The following is a 23,364-nucleotide window of genomic DNA, read 5'->3' as shown; positions in this document are numbered from 1 at the left end:
CTAACACACTTTTGTCCTTTAATGTTAGTCAGGTGAACTTGGAAATAAAGAACATTTGAATATAGTCCAACTACCTCAATACCTCTCTTTAAATCTTCCTAATGCATATTGAGACATTTTCCCCTTGTAGAGGGATAAGTAAGTATGCATTGAAGGATTATGAGGAAAATGAGCCTTGAGGCACAGACGACACCACCCCCCTACATAGGAACATGACACCCAGACTGAGAGATGTGGCTGAGTCATTGGTAGTCGTATTGTGTCTCCTTGTCGCCATTTTGTCTCCATGTTGTCGTTTCGAGGAGCGAGGGTCGATCAGAGGAGCAGTGAGCGAGGACACACACAAGAGCAGTGAGCGAGGACGCACAAGAGCAGCCTTCCAGGAAGTGTTTTAAGGGCAGACTTCATCTGGTATTTGATTGGAGGCTGCAGCTGATCAAACGGAGCATCTGAACATCACATTTTATACCAGAGTGAAGACAAATCACATATTAAACTCAAGTTTTCAATTGGATTTGTTTTCTAATTCAGCATTTGAATATAAATGTTAATTTCAGGTCTGAACAAAAAAGAAAATCTTAATTTATTAGAAATAATTGTCTTTTCATAATTTATTATGGATACATTAAAGTCAGAGAGAGTCTGTCTGTCAGCAGAAACCCGTTAATCTAATGTATCGTCATTTCCATTCAGTTGCATGAGGCTAATCCTTCCAGACTGTCGGGTTTGATAAGTTATGTCATTTCTATTTTGCCCAAATAATTCCAGTGTGAAAGAGAAACCATAGTTATACTGTGGGTTATTTAAAAATGACTTAAAAAAATAGACTTTCCCAACACATAAGTGTATAAGTAATAAATAAGACAAACACCATATTGCGGAATAAATTGGTCCCATGCTTATAAGCAACAGAGCACAGTGTAAATACTCAGTGCAGTTTGTCCAACAGGTTAAAAAAATATATATAACTGGATCTGAATTCGTGCAAGTACATTGATTTAAAGTCTCCCCAGCATTTAAAGATAGAAATGGACACAGCTACACGTGACGTAACAGTGGAAATACATACAGTATGTCCTCGTTTTCTCTCTACTCTAAAGAGTAAGACTCAAGGGAAAGACGCAAGAGAGGGACACGGGGAGGCAATCGGCCACAAAGAAACACAAAATTGCCTCAAAGATATGCAAAATGACCGCAGAGTGATGCAACACGACTACAAAGAGACACACAAGGTACATCCCAAGTCTCTTAAGGTAATTATGCATCATTTTGTGGCCGATGTGCCTCTCTTTGTAATTGTTTGGGTCCCTTTGTAGCCGCTTTGCAACATTCTCGGGTCATTTAGCATTTCTTTGAGGTCGTTTTTCAACGTCTTTGCAGCCGTTGTGCATCTCTTTGTAGACCTGTATGCCTCTATGTTCAGTCATCCATGCATGTCAGTGGCTTGAGAACATGTATAGTAGGACAGAACAGAGGGAAGGGAAAAAAACGAGGTGAAGAAATGATGAAACACACATCTGACTCATTCTGAGAAAATGCCACTAATTAACCACATTTCTTCACACTTATATTACCATTCAGTCAACTTACAGTCACAGAGGCAACATTACTTTTTCTTTCATGTGAGACACTTTGTGAATACTTAACCCTCCAAGGCATCGTTATCATTCTTCTATTAGATATTAGCATATTGACATGTTCTCCTTCAGTATCTCTGGTGGAGAGCGTGTACGTCCATCTCCGTTTCTGTACCACGGTATTAATGAAGCTTCTAGGAATTAACACATATGGGTCACTTGTAATATATGTCCATATTCACAGCTGGATTTGAGAGATATGCTCCAAGATGCCTTGTGTTAATTTGGTAAGGAATGACGAAGAATATACCTATGGCGGTGAAGGTGTGTGGAAACTAAAACAAAACAACAAAGTGTGTTATGAATAAAAAATCTATTCACGCCCTGTAAATGTAGAACATTATAATAGAACAAAATATAAAAGGCTCATTGAAATACAAGGGAGAGTTTTGACTATTAGTTTCTGTCTTTTTTCTACAATATATTAGAAAGTGAGAAATACTGTCTCCTCCCTCTAAATAGATATACTTCACATGACGCCTATGAGCTGACATACCAACCATCATTAATGGTTACAAACTATTTATCACAAGTCAGAATCTGCCTTCTGGTTAACAAACATGCATCCAGGTAATACAAGGAGTAGATATCTTCAACATCGAAACAACGTGGTGAAGAGCTTACTGTTAAAAAGGAGGTGTAACTTGTGCCCTGTATTTGAGGTCCATCTTGTGTCGTCTCAGGGTTTCACCGACTTTGCCAGACGAGCAGAAGATTAAGTGTTGGACTGTGGCGTGTTTATCGGGCAGAACAAGACACTCGGGTGGCTTTAATGTCGTCATATTTGTCACTGTCGTGAACACCGTCAATGCCTAACAGGTGTGTTCTTCAATCGGGACAAAGCACGACAGTGAAAAGTTATTCAACATGATTATAATGAGTAAAACCCCTGCAGATGATTAAAGGCAAGTCTCCCACTTCCGTCTGCCCTTCGTGGGGGTCATTACATATAATATACTTTAGGTTTACTGGAATTTAAGGCAGTCAAGGACTCAGGACAGGAGTTCATCTTTTGAGAAGCAGTTTGAAGACAGCACAATTGATGAACAAATTACTTTTAACTCGACGAGGTGACATGAAAGAAGGAAACATTTGTACGAAAGCTCGAGTTGGATGTAGTAACTACTCCCCTGATTACCTTCGCATTGAAAATGCGGAAGGTTATGTTTTGATCGCCGTGTATTTATTTATTATTTATTTATTTATATGCGTGTTATTCGCATAACTAAAAAAGTATTAAACCGAATCCCATGAAATTTGGTGGGATGATTGGTTATTATCCGGGGACCATTTGATTAGATTTTGGGATCGATCGGGTCAAAGGTCAAGGTCATGAAAAGGTCAAAATCTTCATTTTACCATAGCGCAGTCAATTTTTATCCAATTGGCATGCAACTAATGCCAACATTTTCATAATTCAATGCCCAATCTTGTGATATGCGAAGGTATGCGCTCTACCGAGTGCCCGTTCTAGTTCCAACTGTTATAATTAGCAAACATGATGTGGAATGAGCACCTGGTTACATTGATCATCACAAAAACAGAAAGACAAGGGACTGGTATTTCTATTTGTCTTTAAATTATTCTGTAATAATATGTCAATCCTTTATTTCATCACAACAGGAACTTGAGTATTATCTGATCAAATATAGATTAGATTCCCTTTTATTCTCAGTGCATGGCAACATCCCCAATACGCATTTATTTAATTGTGTTAGTTTTGTTTTGTATTGTACAATTAAAAGAAGATGTACAATAAGATTGTGTTGTAATTGATTTCTCATCAGATTAAAAATAAATTCATAAAAATGATAATCAACAGATTAGTCACTTATCACAATAGTGTGTTGCATCACTAGTTAGAGCTTAGAAAGATCAACATAATCAGTGCTGCAACTTTGTTTGTACTGTGCCTGGGGTTGTATGCCACGCTGTGGATGTGCGCACGACACACAACTCCTTTCACTGGCCGTGCAGTAAAGGCTGAATGAGAGGCTCCAGAGATATATTTGTAAGATTCGTTGTAGATTATTGGCACCTGAATGGGTTTTTTATTCTGGCCAATTCAATATCCAAGGCAACACACAGTCTGATCTCTGCTATCTGCTTTGGGTCAGAACTCCACATGATACAGAAAAGCAGCTGCATCTTGTTTAACTGCTTTATTAAATGAAGGCTCACTAGTGTGGTCTTAGAGATCCAGGTGAAAGTGCATGTTTCCCTTCGTGGGTCATCATCACTCTTGACCACATGTTTTCTGTCTGGCTCTCTCCCCATCCAGCTGCTTGTCTCGTTGATCGCTTGTTGAAGGGAAGTATTAAAGACGATGTAGCCTACCTGGTGGATGAACACCTGCGCACCACGAGGACTCATGAGCAGCACGGCCCGCCGCAGAGTGTCCCGGTACCGGTTGAGCTCCTCAGTGCGCATCGTGTTGAAGAGGTCAGTGAAGACTCGGCTGACGTTGTGGTCCACTCTCTGCAAAGACACATCCAGACCCAGCCGAGACCCCTGATCCATAAAGGTTTGCAAACCCCGGATGTCTAAAGGAGGAGAACAAATGACAGAGAATGAGTGACGTAAGCATTCGAGAACATAAACCTCCATAGACGGAAAAGGAAACATTTAGTCAGAAGTGTGCGTAAACAGCCTGTAATTTCAGCAACCGCATGCACTCGATATTTTTAGGTTTTCTTCAAAGGAGCTTTGAGGCAAGTTTCGTTCACTGCTTCTGATCTGAAGCGTGACAAAACACAACTAGCACTCCTGTCTTTCTGTTTCCTGGGGTTTAAAGGATATGAAACTGCATGTAGGCGTTGCTATCCCCAGAAAACTAAGTGTGTGTATGTGTTCGCTATATAGGAAACCACTAATAAGAAGACACACACATTTAAAGGTGCTGTGCAAAGGGCTCATAATAGGCACACGAATCCCAATTGGTGATGAGCAACAGCCCAGCAGCATGCCGCATTGTTAAAGAGAGGTTAGGCCAAATTGAAGGCCAAATCTCTCACTGCATTCACAATGGATGTGTGTGTGTGTGTCTGTGTGTGTCGGGGTGTGTGTGTGTTTGGGAAAGGATGGATGAGGGGGTGGGTTACCCCCTGTTGCATCTCTGGAGGTTTGATGATTCATCTCTCCAGTGCTCAGAAAAGGCGATTTATAGAGGGATGGGGGGGCAAACTGGCTCAACCATACATATGGCTGCATAAACGCACAATACACTTACAGACCGACAATATCTAATATGTGGTCATTTTCAGGTTCTCTGGGCAAAAACTAGAAATCAGGCTAATGAAGACCGTGACCTGGTCTGAGCAGTGAACGAACACATCGGTACATGGTCCCTGTTTCTCAGTCTAGCTGAGTGCAAAGTGAGACAGCAATATGATGAAGTACCATATGAAGAAAATCATAAAGAACTAGATGCAATGTTTGGTTTTCCCTGCCGTATTGCAATTTATTTTGGAGGTGGTAATACAAATTCTCACAGAATAAGAAAAACATTAAATTAAATCATTCATCCTTTTTGAAGTGTCGCCAAACTCTTACTGCAGCCCTTTATGAAAACTCTTTCACTTCCAACCACACACCAAGCTTTTTGTTTTCTTCGTCTCCAAATTGAAACCGTTATCATTGGGGGTGTTGCTTTGAATACAATGAGCAGCAGCTCAACCTCAGAGTATTCACACCTTTTGGAAGAGCACAAACACAATTTGTAAGTTAATCGTAGTTCCTCCCGTCGGGTCCCAAGGCTGGACCCTTGCAATTAATATTTTCTATATACAATTCTCAGCTGCAGTAACACACGGCGACATTGAATATATACTAAAGATATAATCTGATGTTATATTTAATGTGTTCTCAAGTGCGAGACATCTCCGTTTTCCGAAACCCAGATGGTATATAGAAGAGTTTAACCTTCTGCACATTCGTGACGACTCAACAAGCAAACATATAAACTCATGAACACAAGTTGTGGAGTTAAAGACGTTTATAACTTATTCAAGAGGCTTCCTCAACATCATTAGCACACCATAATGTCTTTGAGAGTCCTCACATGAATGAAGGTTGGACAACCTGCATAAAAGGACGAACCTCCACAGACACAATGCCCCGAGCAGGGCCTCACGAACACCTTGAACAGCAAGGCCGTTCTTATTGGACAAACACGAGAGAGCGTAAGAACTGCTCAGAAGACAAGAACAATATTCAGCAGAATACAAATGTAATGTTGCGGCTGGCTGAAAACCATCCATCTCCCAAAAGGGAAGTAGAAGAAAAATACTGAAAGAACCAAACAGAGTTTTTAATCCGATGGGGTGTCGAAGGTACATTTTCATGCGAAAACTACTCGAGGACCCCAATAGAAGTATTGGCCTTCAAAGGCAGCGTTCCAAACCCAGAGCACGCTTTTCCACCAGGCAACCGTGTCAGCCATGGACAGGGCTGCAGTCGAAAGGATTAACGTGGAATTAAAGGTCTGATTTCTGGATACGTTTACCAAAGCCCCACTCCTGAACACAACTCTGCTCCTGAAAGTTTTAGATATCAAAGCTTTTTCGCCCCTCAATTATCAGCATATAATTGCTCTCACTCATGGCAACTCACTCAGTATTCTAGTATTCTCTTACCTATCTTTAGCTTGAACAGTATCTGTTTTGAAAGGACAAGAGAGATAGATAGAAGGGGAGGGGGGACGGGGGGACGGACGAAGGAAGACCACATGATCTTGCACTGAGATTCTATTCAGCTCCATCTTACTCTAGTTGTAACTAAAGTGGGACTCCCTCTTGGATTGGAGCGATGCAGCAATGAGCGTCTCATGATCAAAGGGCTCAGAGGTTTTTACTGAGCTGTCACGCTGCGTTGCAATCCAAGCGGAAAAGCCCTGAGAAATGGGTACGCTACCAGCCTGCGTTTACTGAAAACTGAGATGAGTTTTGTGTGCAACAATAACACCGGTTAATTATATGTATAAATGTTTCTTTTTTGCAAATTGGAATTCATCAGGTGCTGAATTTGACAGGAGCAATTAAGGCGAAAAAAATGCAGAAAGAGATAAATACCTGCTTCTGTTTGAATCAACCCTCCTTTTACTGACACCTTAAAACACAGTTAAGGTATTTGAGGTAAATATGACAATATTAACCATCTGAATAAACGGAAAACAAATGATAGCCTATCCGAAGTCTATACATCAAATCCATACGGCAGGTAATTCTTATCTGTGGTCAGAAGACGGGGCATTTTTGGGGTGGGTGAGGATATGAGGGCATACAGTGTGTTTGTGTCTGTAGATCTAATTATGTACATTATGCCTTATGAGACAGTCAAACACACTGCAAAGGAAAAACTCTCTGCTGTTGCACAACTTTGCAGATCAACAACGTGTGTTCTGCTTTATTTACAGATTACTGGGTTTTTAGTGTAGCTTGTAGAAACTAAAACAATAATTAAGTTTTCACAATTGTTATGCATTGTTCGGACGGAGGAGGTCTACATATATTATTGTCATTTAACTGTGGTCCATTCATCTCATCATCTGGCAAAAAAACGATTCAACTTTTTCGTTTTTAAGTCAAAGACTTTGAAAAATGGGAAGCCCGTCAACAGAATGGCTCCTATATAAGCAGTCCGGTCTGAATGTGCAGAGTGGCTAGAGTTACAGTCCCAAATTCGATTATTCTCTCAGCCTGGGTCTGGTGAATGGTCTCAAAGCCTGCTGATTGCATTCTTGGCTTACAACATCGCAACAACATTGAGTAGAGAATAAAATGAATTTCCCTACTTTGCTTCTAAGTCTTGCTGGCATGCCTTTTGTATGCTGTGAGCTTAGAAGAGAGACAGTCGGACTAGAATGCAACAAACTGAACGATACAAATGTATGAATACAAAAAATTAAATAATGCTAATAAAAAAACACTACACAAGACTGTCGGGTAAAATTCAAATAAGTTTGTTTTATATATTTATTCTAAATAGGGTCATGCTTCGGGTAAAATAATCTGTTGACAATCAAAAAGACATTTTCTACTTTTGTCACTGAATTGTTGAGCATCAACACAGAAGTATGCAAATTAGATCTTATCAATTATTTTACCCTTTCACAAAAAGGTTAAGTACTTTTTTGTGTGGCCATGCATGGATGATTTCATTTTTTAAATTTTCCAATTGGTAATCAACACTTTGGACAATAATATATATATATATATATATATACAGATACCGTATATATATCTGTATATTTCCTACTTCTTATAATTTCCTACTGTCATAGCGATTCACTTTTTCTCAATGGTTCCTGTTAGACTTTTCCATATTAGATTTAATACAGTCAACTATCAGGTGTAAGACAATACAGGATATGCATACTACAGCAAAATATCCTTGGTTTCTTTTCATTTGTGCAGATCTGTAATCAACTCTAACGTCACACATTGCAGACTTGCTTCAAACTCTGCAGGAGATATCCTTTGTTTGTCCTATCTGTGCTAAAAATGCACTTTCTACATTGGGAACCACCTGGAACCACATGGAACCGAAAGCAACTCAATCAATCTCACACCTAATCCCAGCCTAATGCGCTCCTCTTCTAGCAGAGAGCCGGCACCACAGGACCGGCAGAGACGGATGTAGCGGCTCCATCGTCATTACTAAGTGCAGTCAAATGCAGATAGACCTGCCAAGGAGCCTATGGATGTTCAAGAAAATGTACCTTTCTCCAAGATTTACAATAATTGTTCAGCCTCAGTTGTCTCTTGTGTTCCAATTGTTATCATAAAAAGACATAGCAATTTTACAGAAGCTTTTGTTTGCAGATGGTCAGCCCACTGTCCTCCCTCTCACACATAATCAATAGCTGCCTTCTTTTACACAAAAGTGTGAGCACAGTGTAAACACATCTTAAATGACATTTACAAAAGGCATACAGAAGATTGATTGCAAACCTTTAAAACAAGACGGAGGGTCTATCTAGTAGCTCTGCGAGGCTGTCCTTGGGCCCAGTGGTGCTTTGAGCTAAATGCCAACAAGCCGATGTTAAGCGGACGTCTTATTTACAATGTCACCAGTAGGGTGCCAGTTCTGGTGAGAGGCTGGTGGGAATGCCATTGGTTTACCAGTTATGTAGTCATAAACCAAAGCGTGAGTCAAATAAAATAAAAATATGATGATGGTGCTATATGTGAACTGAAGGTTTAACTGCCATGAATGTTATTTATGTCATTTGTAGTAAGTTTGGTTGAATATATATTATTTGTACAACTCGGTTATTGAATGTTGGTTTGTTTTTGTTTTGTATTTGGTGGGAACTATTTGCGTGTCCTGTGTTGCGCTGGGACGCATTTGGTTGCAACAATCTCAGGAGAACGTGGTTGAAGCTAGTAAGAGAAGGATACCTATTTAAAGTGGACCCATTCCCTCGTGGTTATGTGCAGCCAGTGAGGTACGTTTATGTTTTATGTTAATGTTTTCGTCGCATATATTTGTCAACTGTATTTTACGTAATGTCAACGTCAACCTTGTTAAATGTATTTTGTACAGTTCGACGGTGGATTGAAGGTGGATGGTGACGGCGGTTATGTGAAGTGCGCCCGCATCCAAATAAACATCTGTCAGTCACAAAAGAACAACGGTGGCATCTAATTCCTGGAGGGAGTGATAGAAGGGATGGCCTGTGTTGTTACCTGTTATCCTGAGGGGGACATGGATGTGTGAATACAATGTCATGGCAACCCATCGAATAGTTGTGAAGACATTTCACTAAAAACAACACATTTAAACCTCACACCTTTGCTCAAGTAAACCTCAGAGGATCACCAAAGACAAAATGACTCAGTCGTAATGACTACATTCCATGCCAATCCATCCTATAATTGTTGAATCATTTTGGAAGGTGTGGGCCAGATAGGAAGGTACGTTGTGTCCGTTTTAAAACAAAGCATTGCCAGACAATTTGCAGCCATTCTGCTCACCGCTGTGGTCAAATGTAATCTTTTGATTCGCCGAAGGAACTGAACCCACAACTATGGATTCACTCGATGTCATTTAAATGCAGTCACAGGAAATAGCCACCAGCTGTTCAAAGGTTCATTTGGCATCTGGACATTTTCAGAAGAGTGGCAACAACATACAAGAGGCCACATGGTCTTTGACTGCAAGGCAAGTGGGAGGGATGCACCGATGTGGCCTTAACATGCACCGGGTGTATTTTGTCCTTTTTTAAACAAAAAAGCAGTCAGAAAGCATGGCAGCAATCTGCAACAGGAGGACTGTTCTTGAAGTCAAAAAAGAAAGTAAGAAACAAGAACCGTGTAGTGGTTAACAATAGGCTGTTACAGGATAATCATATAATTGTCTTATCTCTTATTTGCCTGAAGGCACAAAGGGTAAAAGCACAAAAGGATGTTTTGCAGTCGTAACACAAAGTCGGCTTTCTACAGCACAAAAATAAGGTTATTTCTGTTACTTTCATTATGGAGCACGCTCCCCTCACAATAGAGAATCAAATTCTTTGTTGAAAATGTAGAATGACAAATGGAACGAGAAGAAGTGAAGCCTTGGAGGTTGTTTACATAATGTGTCTTTTATGCAACTGATGTATTGTCGGAGACTAGAATTAATAAGCTTCCCTGACGCACTTAAATACAACAAGCTTTACTGTACGTCGCTCTTTTGGTGACGGAGGGCTGCCGTTTGAGACGACTGCAGAGCCTGGTGTTGCTCTCACAATCCCCAAGCAAATGAGTAATGAAATAAAATGGACTACAGTCATAATAGTCGAGATAAGTACACTATAGATAGTGAGGTTTTGGACAATTATCCGTGCGTATTACTACAGTGTGATGCCAGAGGCTATGTGAAAGAAGGGTTTTCTATCTTTACGAGCATCTGCTTTTATAGACTACATCGCACCATCAGCACAATGATGACAACAGCGCAGCAAAACACAGCCTTAAGTTATCTGCTACATTACGCGTTTGATCAAGATGAAGTTGGTATAGCAACCATGCGTCTAATGAATCTGTAAATTAAATGTCCTTTTTCAAAATGTTCATTCAGACATTTTGTTATGAGTTTTAAATATCAGTTTGAAAAATAATTAAATTAAATGATTTCTCTGATCTATGAAATAATCAAATTCTACCATCTTTCTTTTGGCAGTGATATCATTCTACAGAGACTGAGCGCTCTGATGATCACAGAGCAGCACGGTGTCAGTCACGGTCAATCAGTAAATCTGATTATGGATTAGGAAAAAAAAACAAAGGGCAGACAAAATGTCTCATCCAATATAGTAATCTTCTGTAAGTGCTATTTGATGGTTATAATCACTCACCTTTTCAGTGCATCAGACTTACTGCTTTTTCCTTTTGATATGACACAAAAGATTTCCATGCCACAGGATATTCTCCAGCACATGTTCATAATGACTATTTTCTGTAGTGCTGCCTGGTGCTACAAAGCAGTTTACTTTATCATAACTTGTTGATTGGCTTAGAGCAGTGGTCACCAACCTTTTTGAGCCCAAGATCCCTGACCTCCACCTTCATGACCGGCAAGATCTACCTATTGAGGCGTTGAGAGAAAACGACTGTCCAGACTGGACTTACAACTTTTTATTTGGCCTAATTGTCATTTTGGTCCAGCGTTCAAATTGATGTGACCAGGAACACAGAATTTAAGTGTAATATAACAAGTAAGATATTTGTTAACCGCACACAATATGAACAAGAAAAAACACATTTGCAATGAGCAGCTGGATGAACTACCAATATAAATGTTGTATTTATTTACATTTCATTGCCTCTGTACCTGTACTCTAGCAATGACAATTAATTGAATCCAATCCAATTACAACACAACACTGACAACATGATCAGTCAGTGCAACTCATGTAAGTTCAGCTCTCATCACAATGCCATCAAGCCATGTGACTCCAGTCAGTGTGATGGCTGTGACTGAACTCTGTCTGTGAGCTTGTAGTTAGTTCATAATCACAGACAGCCAGTCTGAGGCCGTCTGTCAGGAATCCAGCTCCTGGTCTTTGATTTGGTGATTTTCTCAACTCCACTGATGAGTTTTTCGGGGCAAATTTGGTATTCATGAACGTTTTCTCATCTGGGACTGGTTCTGAACTCAGACCGTTGGTGATTACGTTCACATCAGCTCAACAGACATCCTCAGATTTAAATAATTATCATAAGAATAAATATGAGAATCACCATTTGTGACTCCTGCATCTGTCCCTTTTCAAATAATAGAATAAATTCAATTGCAATCACTTTCAAGTAAACCAGATTGCTCTATCGGACAACAAAAAAAAGCTAAATGTTGAAATTTTGTTTTGAAGGACAACAGCAGAAAAACCCAACTCACGGAGGTAAGACCTGGCAAGTCGCCAAGAATCTCGGCTATCGCGCATGCGCAGGCGTAACCTGTTAATGCCTTAACGTAAACATTTACACGAAGGTACAGGCATTTCAACATTTATTTATTGATGACTTAGTTTCATGTTGGTGTACTTTGGTGCAATATGTGAAGTTATCAAGGTCTTTCTGCATTTCCCCCTGCGCCCCACCTGTAGTGGTACGTTCCCCTCTTTCAGGGCGCACAGCTGACAACACGGCTGTGTAAGCGAACCCGTTTTCAGGCGTTCATGAATCAGGCGGAGATCTTTTCTGACGTCAATCTTCCAGTCAGAAAGAAAACATTTCAGAAGACACTTTAGAAAATGTTCGAAAACAAGGAACAATGTGTTTCTGAATTTATTTTCATTTTATTTTGGAGATCGACAGGGAACGTCTCCGAGATCGACCGGTCGATCGCGATCGACGGGTTGGCGACCACTGGCTTAGAGCAATTGCACTGACTCATACAATATGAAGAGCAAGCTGCTCAGTTCTTTTGGTCTTTTCATTTTTCTATGACACTTGAGCTGAATTAATTAGTTGATTAGTTAACAACAACAAAAAAGCATTAAACATAAAGAGAGCTGCTAAGAAAATGCAGGAAGGCATTGCCAAGATCACCTGATCTGACCACCTGGGCTGTGAGGTAAGTTACATCATCTCGTTTCTGCTCTTTGATTATCACTGATCTGACGGCAGGAGTTGGAATGGATGTGATGACGAAAGTCTCTGTGCTTATGAAGGTGTAACGGTGATGGGAGAAGTACATTAGGAATGAAGATTAGAGTAGTTTCTGAACCGTTTGCAATGTAAGATACCTTGTATTTATGAATGGACAAAATGTATGCATTTCACCTTTGTACATATCTATTGGAAAAACAATTAATCAGCGTATATTCAATACATTACATTTCTTTCTTTAATAAATGCTGGTCTTTATAATAAAGTAAATGGTGGGTTATGGTTAGGGCTTCTGAAAGGTTATTACGTAAGACAACTTTACTTTAACTTAAAACATTCACCTGTTTGTCTACGTATTTTCAAGGTGGGCTTGAAAACAGCTGAATGGAAATGTACAAAATTCCAAACAATTATTAAAGAAATCAGTTTTTCAGACGTCTGCAGAGCACCATAGTTTATATGTAATTAAAGGGGACAAGCGTCAGATGACGTCTCAAGTCTTGTGGTTGATATTTTAGCAGAAGTTCAGAAATACTTCCAGTATTCCAAAAGGCAAGGCAAGTTTCTATCGCCAGCTTGAGTTCAATTCAAAGTGCGAGTGTGTACACACTGTACCTGAATAACAACTCCCTGACTCTCCTATGTGTTCCCCATTGCTACAGCACCACACCTGTATGATTATTATAGAGTATATACTTTGGCTACCGCAGATCCACAGGATATTCTCCAGCACCACTAAAACCAGCCAGACCAGGTTGCCCCTCATTGATCCCTTGTACTAGTTTCCACCTGGGGGGACAGGGCCTTCTCCACTGCTGCCCCTCCCTCTCCCGCAGCATCTCAGACTTTCTGCATTACTCGCCACTTTCAAAACTGCACTTCCTTTATATAAATCTGTTTTTAACCTGTGATGCCTCTTATGCATGTTTTTGTTCCGTTTCTTACTGTTATGTATTATATCATTAATATTGTTAGTGCTTTTATTTTTTGTTTTACCTTTGTGCCTTTGAGTACTTTTTAAAGCGCTATACAAATAAAATGTACTATTATTATTATTTTGGGTATTGGCCAACATATATCTGTTAAACAAAGTCTCAAACCCTGTTAAATACCAAATGTGAATTTTCCGATCTTGTTCACTTATTCTTTGATCAATTGGTAATTGTCTTGTTTTGTTAAATATTTGAATTATTTTAATAGCACCAGACAATGTCATACAATAGCCACCCCAATGTAAGAAGGTAGACACAATTCAACTCAAGTTTAAGAGAGTGAACACTGATTGACATGCTACCTATTAAGTACTTATTAACAGGTACACATACATAATATGAACTAGAACGGGCACTCGGTAGAGCGCATACCTTCGCATATCACAAGATTGGGCATTGAATTATGAACATTTTGGCAGTAGTTGCATGCCAATTGGACAAAAATGTATCGTGCTATGGTAAAAAAAAGATGTTGACCTTTCCATGACCTTGACCTTGACCTTTGACCCGATTGATCCCAAAATCTAATCAAATGGTCCCCGGATAATAACCAATCATCCCACCAAATTCCATGTGATTCAAGAATATTTGACCTGTTCATGACCTTTGACCTTGACCTTTGACCCGATCGATCCCAAAATCTAATCAACTGGTCCCCGGATAATAAACAATCATCCCACCAAATTTCATGCGATTCGGTTCAATACTTTTTGAGTTTTGCAAATAACACGCATACAAATAAATAAATAAATACACGGCGATCAAAACATAACCTTCCGGCATTTTCAATGCGAAGATAATAAGAATGACCTGATGAAGCGGTTTCACCCTACTAATAAGTCCAACGTTTAAATTCAACATCACTATGTCTTTAAATATTATGCGCCGACACCAATTTACAGACGGCACTTTTCTCTCTAGGCAGTGGTATGGGTCACTACTTCCAGGCATGCACCATGGGTAATTTCAGTGTTCTGTGAGATCCTAATTAGCTGCTACATTCCTTAATTTAACGAGTGCGAAGTTGAACAGTGTAATACAAGCGCGAATGTCAACGGTGCAGACTTTATAGTACCTAATTTAGCAGGCTTCAAAAAGGCTATTTTCTAAGAACAAGTGTTTTTATCCATTATTTCTCACCAACAGTGCCTTGTTTCACCGAGCCCTCATGCGTTATCAGTTCCCTCTCACAGGACTTGCAATTTAAGGCTATGGTGCACTGTGCTGGGTTGAGATGTTATCCTGAAAGTGTTTCTGATGGGATGTGATTCAATGAATGGAACATTATTTCAGCAGTGCAACAAAACAGGATTATTAAATGTGGTCTCCTAAATATTAGATCTCTGTCATCTAAAGCTGTGTTACGAAATGATTTAATATCAGATAATCACATTGATTTATGTTGTCTAACTGAAACCTGGCTGAGCCATGAAGAATATGTCTGCCTAAATGAATCGACTCCTCCAAGTCATATTAATACTCACATTCCTCGAGGCACCGGTCGAGGAGGTGGAGTAGCAGCCATCTTTGAATCGAGCCTATTAATTAATCCTCAACCAAAATTACACTACACCTCATTTGAAAGCCTTGTTCTTAGTCTTTCACATCCAACCTGGAAAACACTACAGCCAATTCGATTTGTGATTCTGTACCGGCCACCAGGTCCATATTCAGAGTTTATATCTGAATTCTCAGAATTTATATCAAGTTTGGTTCTTAAAACTGATAAAGTTATTATTGTTGGAGATTTTAATATCCATGTGGATGTTGATAATGATTGCCTTAGTGCTGCATTCATCTCCTTGTTGGACTCGATTGGCTTCTGTCAGAGAGTGCAGAAACCCACTCACAGCTTTGGCCACACGCTTGATCTTGTTCTTACTTATGGCGTTGACATTGAGCATTTGAACGTCTTCCCACAGAATCCTCTTCTGTCAGACCACAACCTCATAACTTTTGAATTTATACTACCGGAGTGTACACCGTTAGTCAAAAGTTTCTACACCAGATGTCTAACTGACAGTGCTGTAGCTAAATTTAAAGAAGCGATTTCTTCTGCATTTGATTCAATACCACGTCTCAATATAACAGAGGACTCCTGGTCTAACTTTAGTCCGTCCCAGATTGATCATCTTGTTGATAGTGCCACAGGCTCACTGAGAATGACACTGGACTCGATAGCCCCTCTGAAGAAGAAGACAGTGAGGCAGAGGAGGTTTGCTCAGACCCGCAAACTGAAGCAAACGTCACGAAAGCTTGAAAGCATATGGCGTTCAACTAATCTGGAAGAATCCCGCTTAGTTTGGCGAGATAGTCTTAAAACTTATAAGAAGGCCCTCCGTCATGCCAGAGCAGCCTATTACTCATCAGTAATAGAGAAAAATAAGAACAACCCCAGGTTTCTCTTTAGCACTGTAGCCAGGCTGATAGAGAGTCACAGCTCTGTGGAGCTGAGCATTCCTATAAACCTCAGTGGTAATAACTTTATGAACTTCTTTAATGAAAAGATTTTAACTATTAGGGACAAGATTAATAATCTCTTGCCCTTAACCAGTGCCAATCTGTCCTCAAGTGGAATGGCCTTGGAAACCGCTGTATGCCCTGGTGTATATTTGGATGGCCTTTCTCCCATCAACCGTGACCAATTATCGTCAACGGTTTCTACTTCTAACACGTCTACCTGTCTCTTGGACCCCATCCCGACGAGGCTGCTTAAAGACGTTTTGCCTTTAATTGGCAGCTCTCTATTAGATATTATCAATGTGTCTCAGTGCTAACAAGCCACGTACCACATTCCTTCAAAGTAGCTGTCATTAAACCTCTCCTGAAGAAGCCCACTCTGGATCCAGAGGTGTTGGCTAACTACAGACCGATCTCTAACCTCCCCTTCCTCTCCAAGATCCTTGAGAAAGTGGTCGCAAATCAGTTGTGTGACTCTCTACATCATAATAGTTTATTTGAGGAGTTTCAGTCAGGATTTAGAAAACACCACAGCACTGAGACAGCACTGGTGAAAATTACAAATGACCTCTTAATGGCAGCAGATAAAGGACTCATCTCTGTACTGGTCTTATTAGACCTTAGAGCTGCATTCGACACCATTGACCATGAGATCCTATTACAGAGACTGGAGCAGTCGATTGGCATTTCAGGCACTGCACTAAGTTGGTTTAAATCCTATTTATCAGATCGATCTCAGTTTGTATTTGTAAACGATGACGCCTCGATAACCACCAACGTTAGTCACGGAGTTCCACAATGTTCTGTGCCACAATGTTTTATTTACCTTATACATGGGCAATATTATCAGGAAATACTCCATAAACTTTCATTGCTATGCAGATGATACTCAACTATATCTTTCGATAAAACCAGAGGAAACCAACCAACTAAATAAAATTCAAGCATGTCTTAAAGACATAAAAACATGGATGACCTGCAACTTCTTGATGTTAAACTCAGACAAAACCGAAGTAATTTTACTCGGCCCTGAGCACCTCAGTGATCAATTATCTGGTGATGTGATTTCTGTAGACGGCATTGCCCTGGCATCCAACACCACTGTAAAGAATCTTGGCGTTATCTTTGATCGGGACTTGTCCTTTAACTCCCACGTAAAGCAAATCTCAAGGACTGCATTCTTTCATCTACGTAATATTTCAAAAATCAGGCACATCTTGTCTCAAAAAGATGCAGAACAATTGGTTCACGCGTTCGTTACTTCAAGACTGGATGACTGCAACTCCTTATTATCAGGCTGCTCTAATAAATCTCTTAGGTCCCTCCAGTTGATCCAGAATGCTGCAGCTCGTGTTCTCACTAAAACTAAGAAAAGAGATCACATCAATCCTGCACTAGCTGCTCTGCACTGGCTCCCAGTAAAATCAAGAATCACTTTTAAAATTCTTCTCTTAACGTACAAAGCCTTGATTGGTGATGCACCATCATATCTTAAGGAGCTTGTAGTACCATATTGCCCCACTAGAGAGCTACACTCACTAAATGCGGGACTACTTGTAGTTCCTAGAGTCTTAAAAAGTAGAATGGGAGCCAGAGCCTTTAGTTATCAAGCTCCTCTTTTATGGAACCAGCTTCCAATTTCAGTCCGGGAGGCAGACACAGTCACCTCGTTTAAGAGTAGACTGAAGACCTTCCTCTTTGACAGAGCTTATAGTTAGGGCTGAATCAGGTTCACCTGGTCCAGCCCCTTGATATGCTGCTATAGGCTTATAGCTGCCGGGTGACGTTTAGGATGCACTGAGCACCTATCTCCTCTTTTTTTTTTCTCCTTAGGGATGAATTTTCATCTCTCAATCACACGTTACTAACTCTGCTTTCTCCCCGGAGTCCTTGTGACTTCACGTCTCATGGGGTCATCGGACCCCATGAGACGGCATAGATCCTATCTGCCTGATGGATCATCGAGGTCTGGGTCGTGGAATTCCTGCTACCGACGACGCCACTGTCCTGTTGAGACTCCGCCCACTGTTGAGACTCCGCCCACTCCTCCTCTCTACCGCCATCTGCCTGATGGATCGTGGAGGTCTCCATCGTGGAATATGCCTACTATGAACTATTCATACACTCTGTCATATTCATTGAATGTATTTTAACTCTAAATATGTCCTTCTGTACACATGACATCTATTGCACCTGTCCATCCTGGAGAGGGATCCTCCTCTGTTGCTCTCCTGAAGGTTTCTTCCCTTTTTTTCCCCCTGAAGGGTTATTTGGGAGTTTTTCCTGATCCGATGCAAGGTTTTGGGACAGGGATGTCTATGTGTACAGATTGTAAAGCACTCCGAGACAAATTTGTAATTTGTGAAATTGGGCTATACAAATAAACTGATTTGAATTATTGCATCAGGTGGAAACTGATTGAAAATGTCTCAAAATGCAGATGGATGGATAGAAAGCAAGACAGACAGTCAGTCAAACAGACATGCAGACAGACAGACAGACAGACAGACAGACAGCTAGCTGGTCGGACATAGAGCGTGCTAGTAATACAAATAGCTGGTGAAAAAGAAAGACAGATAGTAAGACTAACAGAGAGCACAGAGTTGGTTTTGGTGGGAGACTTTTTAACCAGTTAATTGGACTTTCTGTATGGAAGAAAACTTCAAGTACAGCTTGGTCAAATCATTGCACAGTGCTTCTTTACATTGTTTTGTTCAATGACCTCTTCTCAAAGCAGATAGCTAGGTCCCTGTATGCGGGTGATGTGGCCTTGTTGAAAAGAGGAAGGAGTATGCAGCATGAAATCAAGAAAGAACAATGAGAAATTTATCAGACGGTGTAGTGGGGTCATGATTGGGTGTGTAGGCTCTCAGTAGAAATGCAATTTTTTCACCAGGAAGAGACTTAATGTATGTGGCCCTGATAAGATCTGTGTATGGATCAGCAGCCAGGGCTTGTCTAAGGAAATTGCATGCGATTCTGGGACAGCCATTGACAGTGTGCAGTCAAGCTTCTAAAATAACGCCCCACAGGTAGAAAAGGGAGAAATGCAGACGGAATTAAGAAGGGAGCAATTAATGGCAAATTACTGGGCACATTTTCAGGCACTCAATGATTCTAACCCACAAAAGGAGTGTTTCTGGAAGGCTGGGAGAAGTATCAGAGGGATAACTTTGGTTGGATAGGGAATGACATTGCAAAGTGTTTCATCTGGGGCTATACCCTTCAATATACCCTTGATTAGAACATTAAGCAAGATCAGGAAAAACCTCTGCGGGTTTCAGCACATATGCGGTGAGGGGGGATGAGAAGGTGGATGAGTCCTAAAGAAACCTTTAAAGAAAGAAGTTAGTATCAGTAAAGCACAGGAACAAAACAAAGGGAAATAAAAAATTCACAAGAGTGCTGAAGTTACTAGTTACTAGCTTGCACTTTAGCTACTCTACATTAAATGAAGCTTCACTCCACAGAAGCTTCCCTCCAGAGAATTTCAGCAAGCTAAGCTACAGCTATATGGCTAGAGTAGTCGAAATGCATCAAAGCCATTATATTCCATTGAAGTTAAGTTAGGGCAATTAATAAAAGCTATAAATAATGTTGTATAAAAATATACCGGCCTAATATACGTGATATAATTAGGGAAACACCAGACGGGCTTGTCTGAGGGAGGTCAGGAAGAGGAGTCAATGGACCATGAGCTGGAGGAGGCATGAATCGCAGAGAGATGATGAGGAATAATGTGAAGGAATTTGAGGGGCAGGGATACACATTAGTAGGATTACTGGGTATGGGTGAGAGAGCACAGGTCAAGGTGCTGTCAGCTTTCTTTAGGGACACTGGGTTGTTGTAGGATATGATGGATATGAAGGGATAGAGTGCTATGTTGGATAATATGGACAGGGAGGAAGCCGGGTGGATAAGGGCGTGTGTGTGTTTGGGAAGCAGTGTCAAAGTCAGAAACAAATCCAAGGACAGATCTCTAACTGTGAAATGCCATGTCACATACATTCATACGGAGCACTGTGACTGGTATGTGGTCAGTAGAGTTGCATTTCCTTGAGGGCTTTCTTTACTACACACTTCATCAACTGTAGGTTCCACTGAATGGAAACGCTCTTCTCTAGATTGCACTTTTTTTCCAAGTTGTAAAACACTAATAAGATTAGCCAGCAGTGAGAAATGCCAATGCAGCACTATACTCTCTTTATCTTTCTGACCTTGTACTGTCTTGACAATTTTAGTCCCCTTTTGCCAAATGTGGGTCAGGAAAGGTCCGGTCCACAGGGGTGTCGTGGGGAGAATAATGAAGCAAGATATATGAAGTACTATTGGGACACCGTTCTCCGGTGCCACAATTGAGCCAATTAGGCACAGGCTGGTCTCTTTATGAGGACGGTATATGGTGAATGGTTTACCGACAATTTCTTTGATTAATTTTTGAGCAGTTTGCTTGTGTGTTTCGGTGTGTGTGTCTGCGTGGGTGTATTGATGCTCTTTTATCTTAGTTCCGACTGTGTATTCATTCCAGCGATTGAATTCTTAGTGTTAATAAGGCTTTTTTTCAACTCCACACTGTCGAGAGTCTTGGAGCAGCTTTCACTTCACATTTAAGTAAAAGAGCTGAAATAATCGTACATACAGATGTCATAAATTTCATTTGACCAACAACTGCTCTCATTCGTCTAAACTCACCGTAGTCGCTCTCATAAAAGATGATGAACTTCTGCCAGTGTAGCTCTGAGATGAGGGTGAGCAGGACATCGTTGATGCGAACAGGTGGACGGGCAGCCAAGGTGTAGCTCTCTCCTTCTGGGCTGGGGTTGAGCTGGCAGGCCGCCCGGGGCGCACCGTCCCCATTCCTCTGGATGAAGAGGTGGGGGATGTGCATCGCATCCGTCAGCGACTGCAGGGCACTTGCAGCTGCGCAGCCAGTGGACGTGACCAGAGCGAGGATCCCCTGGTTCATGAGCTCACATGCTGGACGGAGGAAAAATAAATAGAGTGAAGGTGGATGAATGGAGAGGAGGAAAGGAAGAGGGGTGAAGAAAGGAAGTAAAGATGAAGGAGGATGAAAGAAGAAGCAGAGATATGGAGGAAAACAGGGACGGGGGGGAAGCAGAGGAGAAAGAACAAGATTAAACATCAAGTAAAACCAAACTGTAATCAATTCCAACAAGATTGTCCTTTCAAAAGTCTTTCAGATTTAGAGAGCGCTGTACATTATTCAAGAACGTGTGCTCAAGATGGCTCTTTGTCAGTGGCGGGCCGTGGGCCTGGGGCCTGGGCCTTCAGTGAGGTCCTACACAGTCCCACCCGAATTAATCCACCTCTTATTACTATCATTATGATGCCATGGCTCTTGACCAGGGCTCAATACGTCGATCACGGCGTAGTATTGGTAGATCGCATGACACAAAAAAAATTGGCCCGCCCACGTCTTTGTTCATTTATTAAACTAAACAGCCGTCTGATGTTGATCGTATCTACACAACAGCATGTCATTTCTCTCGGCTCTCCGTCTCGCCCGCTGCAGAATGCGCGCATCGGGACGGAGAAAAAGAAGAAAAAAAGTCACTTGCACTCGTTTGTTCACTAAACAGGGCATTGTCGCACCCAAAGCAGATTTCAAGTATATGCTCGACCAAATCAACATCTTCTCCTCCTTCCGCCATTGTGGGTTGAAAAAACAGCTTTGTAGTCCGCGAATTAATTCCTTTATCAAATTCAGTTTCCTAGTTCTGAGGTTTTGCATCTACCTGCCTATAGGACCCGCCTCTCAATATTGGTAATCCAATCAAAAGACCTGCAGCACTTGCTAGCTGGCTCCTGTGAGAAGGCCTAGAGGAGCCAACTCTAAAGCTGATTGGTTGACACAACATCGTCATTCCCATTCACTTGAAGCTACCAGCGCCTTCAATGTTGATTCTGAAGGCCTAAGGGCATATGTTAGCCCCCTGGCAACACACGATGGCTGAATATGATTGGATAAAAGATCTAACATAAAGACCAGCCCCAAATCAACCTGGCGCTGGCAGCAGCGCAACCAAGAGGAACGCTATGAAATTAAGAGAATAACTCTTACTCTGGGAAATAATTGAATACATATTTGTGGGGAAATATATTTAGAAAAAAATATATATTCTGATGATGTTTAGGCCAGCAGAGTTGTGTATCCTGCTTCGGATTACGTCTGAGCCTCTGCAGTTGAGAACGGATCACAAAAAGGATGGGGTTTGGTACCGACGCTGTGTTCTCATGCGTGATGAGAGATTCTTCCAATGATTAGTCTAATCCTTGTACCCAGACAAAAGAAGACAGCTGATGAAAGCAAAAAGGCGGGCTTAAGTCGACAGTCACTTGATAACAGCAGATCAGAGAGCTACACGAGTCAGGTAGAGTCCGGGTAAAAAGAGCACAGAACAGCACAGTCCCGAATAAAAATCAGGAGTATTTTAGCTAGATACAGAAAGTAAGAAGAAAAATGATGTCTCCAATCGGTCCAAGCTAAATATTGTCCCACAAATCTGTTGGCCTGTCTCTCGTTCATGTACACATGGTCAATATCTGTAAACCAACACAGATTCAGACTGCAGACATACTGTCGTTGCAATGTTTGTAGACGGTCTTGACATCCCAACATTTATATTTACACATGTAAGTTGGGCCAAATCTGCTTCAGATCCTCTGAGAGTGGGTCAGCACGTTTGCAGGAACAAGATGCCAAACATGCTTTAAAAGATGAAAACGGCATATTTAACATGATTAATGTCTGAAATTGAAGAGAAAAGCTGTTCAATCCAAGTGGTGCTAAATATTTAATGAGACTGGGTAGACTTGAGTATGAGTGACATATTACGCACTCGTGTTTTGCTCTTCCAATGATCTGACAGTAGATTAATGAACAAAAAAGATGATCCATTCTACCAAAATGACGATAAGTTTACTAAAGATAGCTGAGATTCACTATTACTGAAGTACAGAAGTAGTGTAGAGCACATTTTAGGCAACACAATTGCATATCTCTATATTGAATACAATGTGTACTGTCAATGTTTTACTACACTTGGTTTTCAAGTGTTTTGGAAATATTCTACGGCAGAAAACAGATAATCATATTTTGCCCCTCTGGTTTAACACAGGCAACAAAAAAAAGAAGATTTACGTGAAGGCAAAATCACTTTC

At 40.8% G+C, this 23,364-nt stretch overlaps 1 protein-coding gene across 1 annotated transcript in view; it reads right to left on the bottom strand.

Annotated features, from left to right (window-relative positions):
• The window catches only part of grid1a (glutamate receptor, ionotropic, delta 1a), an 88,993-nt gene extending 67,845 nt beyond the window's left edge, over positions 1-21,148 (bottom strand). Inside the window, exons 1-2 of the mRNA XM_056435807.1 lie at positions 20,875-21,148; positions 3,975-4,180 (exon numbers count right to left, since the gene is read on the bottom strand). Coding sequence (XP_056291782.1) covers positions 3,975-4,180; positions 20,875-21,148 — 480 coding nt within the window. The remainder of the gene's footprint in view (positions 1-3,974; positions 4,181-20,874) is intronic.
• Positions 21,149-23,364: the final 2,216 nt, after the last annotated feature.

The sequence above is a fragment of the Pseudoliparis swirei genome, chromosome 17 (assembly GCF_029220125.1).
Source record: "Pseudoliparis swirei isolate HS2019 ecotype Mariana Trench chromosome 17, NWPU_hadal_v1, whole genome shotgun sequence".
Lineage (NCBI taxonomy): Eukaryota > Metazoa > Chordata > Actinopteri > Perciformes > Liparidae > Pseudoliparis > Pseudoliparis swirei.
This window is presented reverse-complemented; position numbering and strand designations above follow the sequence as displayed.